The sequence below is a fragment of the Xenopus laevis genome, chromosome 4S (assembly GCF_017654675.1).
Source record: "Xenopus laevis strain J_2021 chromosome 4S, Xenopus_laevis_v10.1, whole genome shotgun sequence".
NCBI classification, from domain to species: domain Eukaryota; kingdom Metazoa; phylum Chordata; class Amphibia; order Anura; family Pipidae; genus Xenopus; species Xenopus laevis.
In genome coordinates, this window is record NC_054378.1 from 121175020 (window position 1) to 121191570 (window position 16551).

At 43.7% G+C, this 16551-nt stretch overlaps 1 protein-coding gene across 5 annotated transcripts in view; it reads right to left on the reverse strand.

The window, feature by feature from the left end:
* Nucleotides 1-16551, reverse strand: part of mitf.S (melanocyte inducing transcription factor S homeolog) — a 163943-nt gene that overhangs the window by 42957 nt on the left and 104435 nt on the right. For all 5 annotated transcript variants that reach the window (XM_018259302.2, XM_018259304.2, XM_041591124.1 and 2 more), the window contains exon 2: nucleotides 8050-8293. In XM_018259302.2, coding sequence (XP_018114791.1) covers nucleotides 8050-8293 — 244 coding nt within the window. The remainder of the gene's footprint in view (nucleotides 1-8049; nucleotides 8294-16551) is intronic.

Genomic DNA, 16551 nt, shown 5'->3' on the forward strand with positions numbered 1-16551 from the left:
CAAGAGGTGCATAAGTGAGATTTTCAGGCTGCCAAGGGGACACGGCTTGTGGGGAGAGGAAGGGACTTGTAGACGGATCAGGGGACGGATCAGGCAGGGTCAGTGGCGTAACTACCATACAGACCTTCAGTCCCAAGGGAGCACAAGGAGGCCCAGGACCGTAGGGTCTGCTTTATGGTAGTTCTCTTTCTCCAAAGCCTCTTTAAACTTCACTGTCCAATTTGTTGCTGGGAGGGGATTGGTAGTGAGTGCACCAGGACCACACAAAGAATCTGAGGGGGCCCATGGGTTAAGGGTATCACTGGACAGGCTTTTGGCACAGCACAACTTGGGCAGACCTAGGTCATGCGTAGTTTTTAAAGTTTAAAAAATTGGGTAAAATTTCACAATCGGTGCGAGTGGGACATCATAGCCACACCCCTAATATAAAGGCACGCCCCCAACATCATCGCTCCACCCTCCAATGTCACAAGACCTCTCCTCTGACGTCACCAGTCTGCCCCTTTGTCCGGATTTCTATACTGGCAAAGGTGGTGTTATGTTTTGGGTAGCAGAGGATGGGTAGAGTATAACAGTGCTTTATTAGCAGAGTCATGTAGGCATTACACAACAGTAACTTTCACTTTCACTTTTAAGCTGACAGGAAGTATGCACAGTAACTCATGAAGACAGTGACACCTGCAGGCCATTTGTATAAACACCACAGGTGGAAACCCTCGTTGGGTCCAGGTGACCAATGGGCTACTAATTGGAGATCCCGGGGGAGGGTAGTAGTATGAAGGAGGCCTTGATTCCTGATGGGGGCCCTGAATACATTTCCAGGCATCTTTCTTACATGCTGACTATAGATACATTTTATCATTTAAAAAGTTTCCAAACTGTATGCTGAAACCCAGTGCAAAATTGTTTTAAGGATCTCCCATTGTACTTGTAGAGGTTCCGTCAGCTCTGTGATCCAATACTGTGCCATATGATGGGCTATGATTTCACATATACCTTAGGGCAGAGACACACACTGCTATTTTGGAGGTTAGTCCCCCAGCGACAAATCGCTTCTTCTTCGGGCGACTAATCTCTCCGAACAGCTTACCCGTCGGCTAGAATGTAAATCGCCAGCGGGAGGGCACTCAGAAAGCTTCCTTTTCCGAAGTCGCCTGAAGTTGCCTGGCCTCTGCCCTTAAAGGGGAAGGAAACCTAGTCGGCACAAACCCCCCACCCCCCTCCCGTGTATTGCCCCCCCTCCCTCCTCCCCCCTGGCCTACCCCTCCCGCTGGGCAAATGCCCCTAACTTGTTACTTACCCTTCTGCGCAGGTCCAGTCCAGGGAGTTCACCGACGACATCTTCTTCCACGCGATCTTCTTCCTGCTGTGAACGGCGTTTTGGCGCATGCGCAGTAGGAGCATTTCGAAGGTACGGATCTACTGCGCATGCGCGTGACTTTTGGCGCATGCGCAGTAGATCCGTACCGGCGAAATGCTCCTACTGCGCATGCGCCAAAACGCCGTTCACAGCAGGAAGAAGATCGCGTGGAAGAAGATGTCGTCGGTGAACTCCCTGGACTGGACCTGCACAGAAGGGTAAGTAACAAGTTAGGGGCATTTGCCCAGCGGGAGGGGTAGGCCAGGGGGGAGGAGGGAGGGGGGGCAATACACGGGAGGGGGGTGGGGGGTTTGTGCCGACTAGGTTTCCTTCCCCTTTAAGGGCAGAGGCCAGGCAACTTCAGGCGACTTCGGAAAAGGAAGCTTTTCCGAAGGGGAGGGGGAGTGGGGGGTTTGCGCCGACTAGGTTTCCTTCCCCTTTAAGGTGATACAAATCCAAATATGAAATTATGCCTAATGACAGCAAATAGATTTCTAAGCAACTTTCCCATGCACATGCATTACAATAGTTCAGCCTAAGGGTCAGGGCACGCGCTCAGATTCGTGAAGACAAATCTCCTCTTCTTCGGGGCGACTAATCTCCCCGAACTGCTTCCTCTGCCTTCCCTCCGGCTAGAATGTAAATCGCCGGCGGGATGGCACTCAGAGTGTTTTGTTTTCCGAAGTCGCCCGAAGTTTCCTCGTGAGGAGACTTTGGAAAACGAAGAGATTTATCTTCTAAATGACTAATCTACCCGAATCTGATCCTAAATGTACAGTAATTGCAGCAGAAAGCTGTGCCTGTCTGTCCTTTTCTGCTCTTGAAATAATATAGCGCAACTCGCTTCTGCTACATTGTTTCAGAGTCAGAAGCCACCAGGAAAGAAAACACAAATACAGGTATGGGACCTGTTATCCAGAATGCTCGGGACCTGGGGGTTTCTGGATAACAGATCTTTCTGTAATTTGGAACTTCATACCTAAAGTCTACTAGAAAATCAAGTAAACATTAAATAAACCCAACAGGCTGGTTTTGCTTCCAATAAAGATTAATTATATCTTAGTTTGGATCAAGGACAAGCTATTGATTTGTTATTACAGAGAAAAAGGAAATAATTTTTAAAAATTTGGATTATTTGGATAAAATGGATTTTATGGGAGACAACTATTCTGCAATTCGGAACTTTCTGGATAACGGGTTTCCGGATATCGGATCCCATACCTGTAGTCTTTTCCTTATCTGTAGCCACCTTTAATAGCATTACACTGCATATGTTTTCATTTATGTTGTCAATGGTTGCAGCAATGGTTTGGACTATACAGGGGATAACATCACACACAGCCTCCCTGAGCATCTCTCCCAGACTCCCCAGGCGGATGGAGGGTGATTTCCCCATATTTTTCGCCCGGCAGATCTACATCTCATGCACCTGTTTAGAGAACATTTTGTATTTTGCACCGGGAGAGCGACCGAATGAAAATTCTTCACAAAGCAAACCCTGATTTATGAGTGTGGAAAACCTAGAGGTGCGCAGCGGCGAAGTTGCAATAAATCAAAGAACCAAGGGGACGTGAAAAATCGAATGTGGAATTCAAAAAAAAAATGCCAGGAAAAATTACATCTGTAATGTGGAAAACGAAAATGTATCTGATGTCTGAAGTACAAATTTGCAATAAAAATAAAATAATATAATGACATATAAAAGGAGATTTCTAGTGATGGGCGAATTTGCGCTGTTTCACGAAACGGCGTCTCGTTTTTGACGCCGGCATCCGTTTTTGACGTCGGTGTCCGTTTTTTGACGGAAGCAAAATAAAGACAAAAGAGATCCTCTAATGCCCTAGGCATGAGCCCACCCTAAAACAAATGTGGCATAAGCTTCAAATAGTTAAAAAAAAATATTAAAAAATATATATATTTAAAGGGAAAGTAAAGTCTAAAATAGAATAAGGCTAGAAATGCTGTATTTTGTATACTAAACATAAACATGAACTTACTGCACCACAAGCCTAATCAAACAAATGATTTATACTTTCAAAGTTGGCCACAGGGGGTCACCATCTTGTAACTTTTTAAACATCTTTGCAAGACCAAGACTGTGCACATGCTCAGTGTGATCTGGGCTGCTTAGAGGCCGTTATAAATGATCAAAACAGCACAAGTCAAATAATATCTGCCAGAAGCCGATACAACAAGACTGATTAATAATCAGAATATACAGACTGCACTGGGTCCTGTGTTGTCATGTAATCTAATGTGGATTTTATAGTTTTTCTATTGTTTAATACAAACTTTCTCCAACTCTGCAGAACCAGTGGCTGCAGCAAAATAATCCTCCAAATAGAATCCCAGTTTATCTGTTTAAATCTCCATGATCTTTGTCCCTGCAGCTGGAGTTGGAAACAGTAAAGGGGATGTAAAGGCAAAAATAAAATTCAATACAAATCTCTACACAGTCGCCGACTGCTCTACAGGGAAACAAACAAAGCTGCTTGAGTTCTGCATGGCTGGGAAGTAAGGCGGGGGCTCCCCCTGCTGTTCATAAGTATGATTGTTTCCCTGCAGAGCAGTTAGGGACCGTCTGACAATTCCTATCCACAGCAGTAAATGAAGGGAGAATTTCGCTGCATACAGTCAGGTTTCTTATAAAAACGATACATATTTTTTAATTAAAGTATATTGGAGATAGGTTTCTTTTTCATTAAAGAAAGTAAAAATGGGATTTTATTTTTTTGACTTTACATGCCCTTTAAGATATGAAGATCCAAATTACAGAACAATCCTTTATCCTGAAAACCCCAGGACCCGAACATTCTGGATAACAGGTCCCATACGTATACAATCTCTTGCTCTCCCTAAAACCTTTTAAAGGAGTGCGGGGAGCACAGAGCTGCCGATTGGTCGGACATACCTGCTTTATAGCCAAGAATATTATTCATTAGAATATACGGCCAATGTCATTGATGTGTAACACTTTCATAAGAATATCATTTGCAGGACATTATGAACATTAATTTATTAATGAATGAATGATTAAATTAATGAATTAATTAGACATTACAAATACAGTAAATGCACAAGCAAATGACAGATTCAGCGGTTACATTCAAGGAGTCTGGGGACATTATGATGGAAGGTGTTACAGGTGTATCTTTAGAGAGAAACGTGCAAAAGAGCAGGGAAAACTGTTGTCAGTTTGTTTCTGCATCACCATTAATACAAACATTAACTGTAGCACAAATGTTCTGCCATTGGCACAGACAAGGTGAATTAGATATTCTACTCTTCTGCTTTATTTAATCCTGCTTTGCTTTTCCTTTCTTCCCTTTCCCTTAGTGCGAGGGACAATATGAGTGTGTAGGCGATATCATTATATTAGTTACACATTCCACTAAACTGTGCATCACTGAAAGAGAAAAATCAGCCCATAACTGATCGTTGATTCAAACACCTTCTTTTCCTTATATCATACCCTGCACGTAAAGCTGAAACACTTGGTGATCTAGAATTCTTAGACGCACCTTCCTTTTAATAATAAACATTTGGGTTGCAAATACAGTATCCATTTATATGTAGAGTATCACCTCCCTTCTCAATCTCAAAGTCATCTTTACCGATTGTGGAAAATTTCAAGGGTTGTAAAATCACAGCTAATCAGGAAGGTACTGAGAGCTACACTTCAGCAATAACTAAAAGTCTGTAGGTTGGTAGACACCATCTCTCCCTACTATACCTGCTATCCCACAGTCACACTCCCTTCCCAGAGACTATTATCCACTGTTACTATAGGCACCATCTCTCCCTACTATACCTGCTATCCCACAGTCACACTCCCTTCCCAGAGACTATTATCCCACTGTTACTATAGACACCATCTCTCCCTACTATACCTGCTATCCCACAGTCATACTCCCTTCCCAGAGACTATTATCCCACTGTTACTATAGGCACCATCTCTCCCTACTATACCTGCTATCCCACAGTCACACTCCCTTCCCAGAAACTATTATCCACTGTTACTATAGACACCATCTCTCCCTACTATACCTGCTATCCCACAGTCACACTCCCTTCCCAGAGACTATTATCCACTGTTACTATAGGCACCATCTCTCCCTACTATACCTGCTATCCCACAGTCAAACTCCCTTCCCAGAGACTATCCACTGTTACTATAGACACCATCTCTCCCTACTATACCTGCTATCCCACAGTCACACTCCCTTCCCAGAGACTATTATCCCACTGTTACTATAGGCACCATCTCTCCCTACTATACCTGCTATCCCACAGTCACACTCCCTTCCCAGAAACTATTATCCACTGTTACTATAGACACCATCTCTCCCTACTATACCTGCTATCCCACAGTCACACTCCCTTCCCAGAGACTATTATCCACTGTTACTATAGGCACCATCTCTCCCTACTATACCTGCTATCCCACAGTCAAACTCCCTTCCCAGAGACTATCCACTGTTACTATAGACACCATCTCTCCCTACTATACCTGCTATCCCACAGTCACACTCCCTTCCCAGAGACTATTATCCCACTGTTACTATAGGCACCATCTCTCCCTACTATACCTGCTATCCCACAGTCACACTCCCTTCCCAGAGACTATTATCCACTGTTACTATAGGCACCATCTCTCCCTACTATACCTGCTATCCCACAGTCACACTCCCTTCCCAGAGACTATTATCCACTGTTACTATAGGCACCATCTCTCCCTACTATACCTGCTATCCCACAGTCACACTCCCTTCCCAGAGACTATTATCCACTGTTACTATAGGCACCATCTCTCCCTACTATACCTGCTATCCCACAGTCACACTCCCTTCCCAGAGACTATTATCCACTGTTACTATAGGCACCATCTCTCCCTACTATACCTGCTATCCCACAGTCATACTCCCTTACCAGAGACTATTATCCCACTGTTACTATAGGCACCACCTCTCCCTACTATACCTGCTATCCCACAGTCACACTCCCTTCCCAGAGACTATTATCCACTGTTACTATAGGCACCATCTCTCCCTACTATACCTGCTATCCCACAGTCACACTCCCTTCCCAGAGACTATTATCCCACTGTTACTATAGACACCATCTCTCCCTACTATACCTGCTATCCCACAGTCATACTCCCTTACCAGAGACTATTATCCCACTGTTACTATAGGCACCACCTCTCCCTACTATACCTGCTATCCCACAGTCACACTCCCTTCCCAGAGACTATTATCCACTGTTACTATAGGCACCATCTCTCCCTACTATACCTGCTATCCCACAGTCACACTCCCTTCCCAGAGACTATTATCCACTGTTACTATAGGCACCATCTCTCCCTACTATACCTGCTATCCCACAGTCACACTCCCTTCCCAGAGACTATTATCCCACTGTTACTATAGACACCATCTCTCCCTACTATACCTGCTATCCCACAGTCATACTCCCTTACCAGAGACTATTATCCCACTGTTACTATAGGCACCATCTCTCCCTACTATACCTGCTATCCCACAGTCACACTCCCTTCCCAGAGACTATTATCCACTGTTACTATAGGCACCATCTCTCCCTACTATACCTGCTATCCCACAGTCATACTCCCTTACCAGAGACTATTATCCCACTGTTACTATAGGCACCACCTCTCCCTACTATACCTGCTATCCCACAGTCACACTCCCTTCCCAGAGACTATTATCCACTGTTACTATAGGCACCATCTCTCCCTACTATACCTGCTATCCCACAGTCACACTCCCTTCCCAGAGACTATTATCCCACTGTTACTGAAACCTCTGAATCGCCTATTGCATTACTGATCGTTCCCTCACAGAATCCAAGACGCTGGTCCTTCTTGTATACATTAGTGAAACTCTGGCCAATCTAGGCCACAGATTATTATTTGATTATTTTTAGGGGTTTTGGGCCTTTTCGCTTACTTTGTCAACCTCGTCCCACAAATAAAGACGCCTCTCACCAGGATTTATTTTTTAATCCCTGTTCTTTTGATGAAGGCGTATTGTGTTGTTTGACTTTATCTGGGCTCAGTCTGAATGTGTGAAACTAAATCTATTCTTAAGCACAGAGAAATTCCAAGTAATTAGGAAGCTGCGTGTCCCTCTGGTGAGCAGATACTAACAAGCTCCTGCCGGCTCCAGCCTAACAAGGAATAATAAAATTAAAAAAAAAAACCTACTGAAGCCAGCAACTCATTTGAGCAAAAAAGGATTAAAACGGTGATTTGTGAAGAGCTCGGTGCTTGCCCGATACAAAGTACATACAGAGGGCACATACTGTTAATATTTTAGCAAAGTCTCTGCTTAGACATTGCCAGTGTAGTGATTTACTCAGCCTACGGTGCCAACTGCTCTCCCTACTCACCTCTCCCCAAACTTTTATTGAAATGCAATTTGATTGTGCCACGATTCCACCTTTACAGAGTTGCTGAGATATCTGGCAGCCAAATAGTTAACCACTCTTATTAACTTTTTGTTTTTTAACCAAATACTGCAAGCTATACATATAGCGCATGAAAAATAATATGCAGTAGGAGACAAATATAGAAGGTCGGTAGCACAGTTGCAACTGTCACATCTAAAAGGCATTTCCGCTACACTATATAGAAACTGTCATTTATAAGAAGAAGAATATTCTCATACCTTGAGTACTTCCATTGGTACCTGGGAGGAGGCAGGCAGGCTGCTGGAGACGTTAATGGCTGGCGTGTGGCTGACGGCCGCTCTCTGTTGCATGAACTGAGCTGCCTGCTGCTTCTGTTGCTGCTCTCGTCGCTCTTGCTGTTGCATCTGCTCACGCATCAGTTGCTGTCGTAGCAAAATCCGTGATGTCATACTGGAGGAGCTTAGAGGCGGCTTGGAAGCTCCGCAGTGCTCCGCTGAGCTGCTGTAGAAAAAGGCAAAGAGATGGGCTGCTAATTAGTCAGGGATAAAAAATAAAAGGCAGCGAGTGCAGAAAGGTGCTGCATTCATTCTCAGCAAAGCCCCCCCCCCACATGCTGAATCAGCAAACTCCTTAAAGCTCTCTGGGAAGTGGGATTTCATTAAAACTGGACTTTTGCGGTGGGAATAAGATCCGCTCTTTTATGCAATGTTTCCCCCCAGCAACGCAGCAAAACATATAATGGCCTTATGCCAAAAGATTTTCTGTCAACTCATGTTACACATGACAAAGTAATAGTGAATAAAAACGGTGATTCAGAGCTTAGTTACTTTTTATTTCCTTTAAATGTTAAAAAGACCGCGTCCCTCACCAGGAGTTGCACCACAGCTACTACCTGAACTTAAAATGAACTAACTAAAAATGTATAGGAATAATATCCGTGTGAATTTAAACCTTGACCTTTCCTTTCCCCACAATCCATTATGATCCATAAGTTCCCAGCATTGAACTGGACCTTCAGCTGGAGTCCTGCTAGATTGTCTTTAGAAATGATGGGGCCCCATACAACTGGTTGCCACTTTTTTGAGTAATTGGGGTATTGTTGTATTGGAGGCGGGTCAGTGGCATTTTGGGGCACACAAATATTGTCAGGGTTTGTGATGACTGGGGATTAGTTGTTTGGATTTTCTAATTTGGAAATCCAAACATGCAGTTTTCACCCAGAAAGCCCTACCAAAAACTAAGCAAGACGGATAGCCCATGATTACGTGCCCTGGTGGGTTCGAAACGCGCAGGGCAGATGGAAATGCAAGTATACATTGACACTGACTTTCAAAGCACTTCATAACTCTGCCCCACCCTACATCTCTGAACTCATCTCTATATACTCACCCACTTGCTTACTACGCTCCTCTACTGACCTGCTACTTAACTCTTCTCTCATTATCTCCTCACATGCTCACATTCAAGACTTTGCAAGGGCTGCACCCCTCCTCTGGAACGCTCTCCCACGGTCTGTCCGACTTTCTCACCGTTCTGCTTTCAAGAAATCTCTTAAAACGCACTTCTTTTGAGAAGCCTCCCCTCACTCTGCTTAACTACCAAATGACATACCACATACAATACCACATTTCTCACCCACTTAATTCAATCTTGCCCACTCCCACACCTTGTGTATTACTCCCTTCCCTTTAGAGTGTAAGCTCTTTCTGCATAGGGCCTTCCTCACCTTTTGTACCTGTATTGATTGTGATGTTTGTTACTCCATATGTTCTATATATGTAATTCATGTGATGTAGTTGTATAATCACATTTACTTTACAGTGCTACGCAATATGTTGGCGCTATATAAATACATGTTAATAATAATAATAATAACTTTGTAAAATAAAGATATATTTTTTAACTTAAATCTTTTCTGGTCCTGTGGATCCATTTGAGTGCCGGACAGTCCTGTCCTTTCTTCGATTTTTCTGACGAGCCGCTCCCTAAAGCTGTGGGTCTGGGGCTGGTGCACCCGGTCCACATCTACTGCTCGTGAGATACTTACAATATATTCTGGGGCACCTGGTCTCGCTAAACATTGCAATATAAGTATTATGGGGCCACATGCAGGCCTGGACTGGCAATCTGTGGGTTCTGGCAAATACCAGAGGGGCTGATTTAAGATGCCATAGACATTCACTATTTAGTGGGCTGGTGGGGAGCTGTTTGGGCCTTTGTGTGGCCTTTTGGGGCCTTTGGGTACATGAATGCCAGGGCCTATTTTGATTCTCAGTCCACACCTGGTCCCATGTGAAAAAAACAGTCCTCGCCAATGGTGTAGGTTTGACCATGTCTTGATGCCCAGTAGCTTACCTTCATCGGGCCTGGCCCTCCTACAAACCATCTTGGAAGGGGGCCAGGCCCGGACTGGCAATCTGTGGGTTCTGGCAAATGCCAGAGGGGCTGCTATAAAGTGCCATAGAAAGTCAGTATTTAGTGGGCTGGTGGGGTCTGTTTGGGCCTCTGTGTAGGCTGATTGGGCCTCTGTGTACCTAAAATGCCAGGGCCTATTTTGACTCTCAGTCCAGCTCTGAAGGGGGCCCACCACCAGGCCCGGACTGGCAATCTGTGGGCTGCTATAAGGTGCCATAGAAAGTCACTACTTAGTGGGCTGGTGCGGGCTGTTTTGGCCTCTGTGTACCTGAAAGGCCAGGGCCTATTTTAATTCTCAGTTCGGACCTGCCCACCACTCCTGCTAAAGTCAAACCCCTCCCCCTTCAGGCCCACCCACTACAAATAAGCAACGTTTAAATGTAAAGCGGCTGGAGACAGAGAACTACCATACAGTGGACCTCATGGTCAAGACCCCCTTGGACCCCAGGCCTCCACATGGGGTCTGCTTTATAAGTAGTTACACCACTGCTGATACCCCATTACACCAAAGACACACCCACTTTAACCAACCCAAACTCATTGCAAGCCCCAGCCATTCAATCTGCCTGAACCCCTCCTGCCTAATGGCGGGTTTAGCAGCAGGTGTCGGCCTCGTTGTGGGCAGGTAAATACACGTCGGCGGGACATTCTGGCAAAATAAGCCCCTATTGTGCGCTTCTTTCCTATCTCCTGCTTCTCAACGGAAGCCACTTCCCCACTTGCCCAAATAACTGATGGAAAACCATTTCTGCCCACGTAGGGTATAAATCGATGTCCCGGAGAGAAGGCATTTGATATTCCCAGCGCATTACAAGGAATCAGCATGATAACAATACACACAAGCTGCTTATTTATTTATTTATTTATAAGGCTGCATATATTGCAAATCACGTCCCCATATCCATCATATTGCTGCATGCAAATTGTAAGCCCATTGTCCTACACTTTAAAATGGGCAATGGGGGGGGGGAAGGTTTAATAGCAGGTACACAGTTAAAGCGAGTAAGGCACAGGGACCGGCAGGTAGCATCTGATTGGTTGCTATGGGTTACAAGACCTCGTGAAAAGTTTGTTTGCAGGTTTTGACTTTGAATACTCTGTTGAGGAGCAACATTTCATCAACCCCCAACAGTTTATAATGCTGTGTCAGTAATTCAGCAGTCGCTTGAATAATATCTAGGGCAGCAAATGTATTTAAACCAAAGAGTTATATCAAATAAGTATCAGAAAATAAGCAATCCTCCCCCATTTTACACCCCAGGGACTCTTTCGGGGGGGGGGGGGGCTGCTTCATCCCATTTCATCAGTATTTCCTATCTCCAATTTCACTTTATTTTTTAGCATTTGCTATTGGCATGCAACGTATAGACATTTGACTGTATATACAAGTTCCTTTTATGATTTTCCTTTCTCCGGAGCCTATGCTTTCAGTAAGGCTCCTCAAAGCGGTGGCCCATCGGAGGGACGGCAGAGAAATACTCTTTACCTGACGCTCAGTCTGATAAATGATAGGAGCACGTACACAACTCTTATCTGTGCGTTTCCTTTGCTGAGCAACCAACTAAACTCTCAATGGTTCCATGAATCATTTCCCTGTACGCTCCTTGTAGCACGTAAAAGTCAAGTCCTTCCCAGAAAGACAACCCACTTCGTCCACTTTGAATGATGTGGTTGATTAAGGGAAGGAGAACCCTGAGAAGGTCCTCCATCTGTTGTTTAGATTAATTCAATGAAGGATGTTGACGTACAATGGTGTGTTGAGTTGGAGACCTTCATCTCATCATATTCCCGACAGGAGGCCTTTCCTTAAATATTCTGTGTACAGATGTGCAGTGCATCTGGAATGCATTTTCTAACCAAGCATGTTTTTTTTGTCACCCAAAATCATTACAAGTCAACTTCTTGAACCAACATTTAGTCAAGCATTAGATCTATATTCTTAGGAGGTTATTTATCAAAGTCTGATTTTATCTCAACATTTTCTGCTACAAACGCCGATCAAATCCGCTCTGGGTTTTTTACGCTTATTTATTACATTTTCCCAAAAAATTGAAATCCAATTTTCACTATCTTTTTTTTTTGTTGAAAACTCAGAAAACTTCAGCGCACATCAAAAAATCATTGGGACTTATATACAACCTCGACAGGTCTGAGATGCCAGATTTTCTGATTCAGACTTTTCCATCCTCGGGGTTTAGTCAATTCTGAAAAATCTGTGATTTTTTTTAAAAGTCCGATTTTATAAAATCACGAATTTTTCGAGATTTCTGCATTCAGAGTTTAGTAAATAACCCCCTAAGTATCTATTAATTGTCCCACAATAAGGGCTCATGGAGACCAAATCCTAAAGAGCATGGAAACTCATTTTTAGCTTAGAGGAGAGGTTGTTCACCTTGGAGTTAAGGTGCATATTTATCAAGAGTTGGATTTCGAATTGAAAAAAACTTCGAAATTCGAATTCAAAAAGACCAAACAAAATTAAGTCTAAGTTTTTTTTGGTCAAATAGGTCAGTTTTTGATCGAATAGGTCCGTATTTGGCCGAATTCGAAACGTGTGAATAAAAGGGATAGTGCATTCAATCGAATTCGATCGAATTCGATTCTAAGTTTTCCCCAAAAAAAAATCCACCAATTGACTCCAGATTGGTTCTAGGAGGTGCCCCATCGGCTAAAACAGTATTTCGGCAGGTTTTAGATAGCGAATGGTCGAAGTTGAATTTTTAAAGAGACAGTACATGATAAATTTCGATATTCAAATTTTTGAATTTTTTTCAAATTCAGATCGAATTTGGACGATTCTCTAGTCGAAGTACACAAAAAATAGCTTGAAATTCCAATTTTTTCCATTCGAAAATTCACCTCGACCTTTGATAAATCTGCCCCTTAGTATGATGTAGAGAGTGATATTCTGAGACAATTTACAATTGGTTTTCTTTTTTTATTATTTGTGATTTCTGAGTTGTTTAGCTTTTTATTCAGTTTGCAGTGTCAGCAATTTAGTTTCTAGGGTTCCAATTCCCCTATCAACCATGCATTGATTTGAATGAGAGACTGTGATATGAATAGGAGAGGCTTGAATATGTAGTATATTGTGTAGCTTTGCAGAGCATTTGTTTTTTTTAGATGGGGTCAGTGACCGCCATTTGAAAGCTGGAAAATCTTCTAATGATACTTAATAATTTCCAACAGCTGCTAAGCTTAGCTCCCAACAGCTACCAAGATCCTACTGAGCATGTGCAGTGCCACTGACACTCAAAGCCTAATAAGATGCAAGATAGGGAAATGCTATGGACAACTCTGAATGCCTGAATCATTACTGCTATAGGGCTGCTTCACCGCTGGGCTGGTACAGTCAGTTTAGTATATAAAAGTTTAGTATATATCTTCTTCAGACACTTTCCAGCTTTCAAATGGGGGTCACTGACCCCATCTAAAAAAACAAATGTGCTTTAAGACTAAAACTTACTACTTTTTATGGGACGCGGCAAGGCTGCCCCTTATCCCCCCTGCTCTATGCTTTGAGCATAGAACCTTTGGCTGCCGCTATACGCCTCCATCCAGATATTAAGGGAGTCCTAGTAGGGAAAACTCACTATAAAATAGCTCTCTTTGCCGATGACGTCCTGCTCACCATCACCAACCCCCTCATATCCTTGCCAAATTTGCATCAGTTGATAGCCACATATAGCACCCTTTCTGGATATAAATTAAATGTTGATAAGACGGAAGCCCTTCCTTTGTGTATCCCACAACCAGCCCTGTCTGCTCTGAAGGCCACTTTCAATTATAAATGGAAAGATTGCTCTATCACCTATTTGGGCACCCAGATCCCAGCTGACTTGAGTCAGACATATGACTTGAATTTCAAACCCCTTATACAACACACAAAGAGCTTGCTGGACACCTGGTCCAAGTACACCATTTCCTGGCTGGGTAGAGTAGCAGCTTTAAAGATGTCTATTTTGCCTAAATATTTGTACTTATTTGAGACTCTCCCAGTGGCTATCTCCCCGGCTACATTTAAGGCTATCCAGTCTCAATTCCATAACTTTATTTGGGCTCACCGAGGCCACAGGGTTGCTAAATCTGTCTTGCTGACACCACCTCAGCAGGGAGGTTTGGGCATCCCGGACCTACAAAAATACTATGTGGCTGCACACCTACGTCAGCTGCTGGCCTGGTCTAGCTGGTCTTCGCATACCTGTTGGGGTCATATTGAAAATGTCTTGATGAATGATTTCCATTTAAATGCTTGTATTTGGGGCCACTCAGACGTTGCTCAGATTCCCACCTCTGCACTTTCTGCTACCCGACTCACCTGCTCAATATGGCGTAAAACTAGGCTCAAACACAATCTAAGCCTTTCCAAGTCGACCCTGACCACGTTTTTACGAAATCCTGCATTTCCCCCAGGGATGGAATCCTCCTTTTACACAAAATGGTCCAATTCTCGCTTTTTTATGATCCGGGACTTGCTCAATCCCCTCACGCATGAGATCCTGCCTCTCCAATCGATCCAGGAAATGTTTCCACAGACACCCATCAGACTCTTTGAATACTTCCAAATTCGACATTTTTTGGGACCCTACATTCTGCATGCCAAAGCACACCGCCTCACGGCTTTTGAGCTACTTGCAACGGTCGGCTTACCACAGAAGGGCCTTATTACCAGAATCTATCAGTTGCTGGCCATTCCCTCAGGTCCTACACAATTGAGACACAAATATATGGACAAGTGGGATAGGGTGTTACCACATCCATTGACGGCTGCAGAATGGTCCCTTATTTGGGATAATGCTAGGCGAATGGTCTCCTGTGTCCGTCAAAAGGAGAGCACCTTTAAAATTCTAACATTCTGGTACTACACCCCGGACCGCTTGCACAAATTGTTTCCAAATCACCCTCCCACTTGTTGGAGGAATTGTGGAGCCCAAGGCACGCTCCCACACATTTTTTGGGACTGTCCCTCCATACAACAGCTCTGGAAAGAGGTGGCGGATCTCATTAGCCGGATTATGGCCCGTCCTGTCCCGTTGGACCCGATTGTTCTCTTGCTTGGTAAACCCATCCCCAAATTACGTAGAAGTGGTCAGGCTCTAGTGAACCAGATCTTAACGGCTACTCGCCTTGCAATTGCCTCCAGATGGAAGGATCCTACACCGCCTACTATGCCTGAAATCATTCGGAGGGTTAACAGCAACAGACTTTTTGAGTCAAACATTGCCTATATGCAAAATAGGATGGATTACTACCTCAAGGTCTGGTCGTTGTGGGAACTTAGGGGTTTGGCCTCTTAGCAATCTTTGAGACCCTTGTGCAGTCCTTCCCATAGTACGCTGTGCTGCCCATGTCCCTTTGGTCATATATTTGGCTCTATCTCCTCGCCTGAGCCCACCTCCTCATTGCTCCTTTTGCTCCCCAATGTATATGAAGCTTATCATAACCCAAGATTATGCCTGCCTTCCACACAATTGCTGCAATTGCCTGTTGTACTACAATGTTTTTTGTTTTTGTTTTTTTGTTTTTTATTTTTTTTGCTCCTATTGGAGCCCTCTTTTTGTTTTTGTTTTCTTTTTTATATGTTGTCTTGCACTAATCTGTGACATTTGCATTATTTTGCTGTTTGCATGTATCACTAAGTGCTTTATTTTCTGAAAAACTGCAAATAAAACATAAGTTACAAAAAAAAAAAACTTACTACTTTTTATTTCTCTTCTTTCCATTCAGGCCTCTCCTGTTCATATTCCAGTCTCGTATTGAAATCAGTGCATGGTTGCTCGGGTAATTTAGACCCTAGCAACCAGATAAGTACGCGAGATAACTTAAAAACTGCAAATAATAAAAAATGAAAACCAATTGCAAATTGTCTCAGAATATCAGTCTCTACATCTTAATGAAAGTTATCGCAAAAGTGAACAATCTTAGTCTAAAGAAGTTTTAGAAGGTGTCGTCATCAATTATTTGTAACACGCTACTTTTTCATGTCACTTACACCCTAAATTGTATAAATTTGCATAACAGTCCAACACTGGACTACTGTTAAGAGTAAGTCCACACTGGGCGTTTTGGGGAGATTTGGTCGCCTGGCGACTAATCGCCATGTCTTTGCGGCGACCCATCTCCCTAAACGCCTTCCCTCACTCTGCGCCGGCTGAAATGAAAAAACGCCAGCGCTAATCACACGCATCGATTCGTTTTCCGAAGTTGCCTCACGAGGAAACTTCGGGTGACTTCGGAAAACTAACCGCCGCATGTGATTAGCGCCAGCGTTTTTTTCATTTTAGCCGGCGCAGAGTGAGGGAAGGCGTTTGGGGAGATTGGTTGCCGCATTAGTCCCCAGGCGA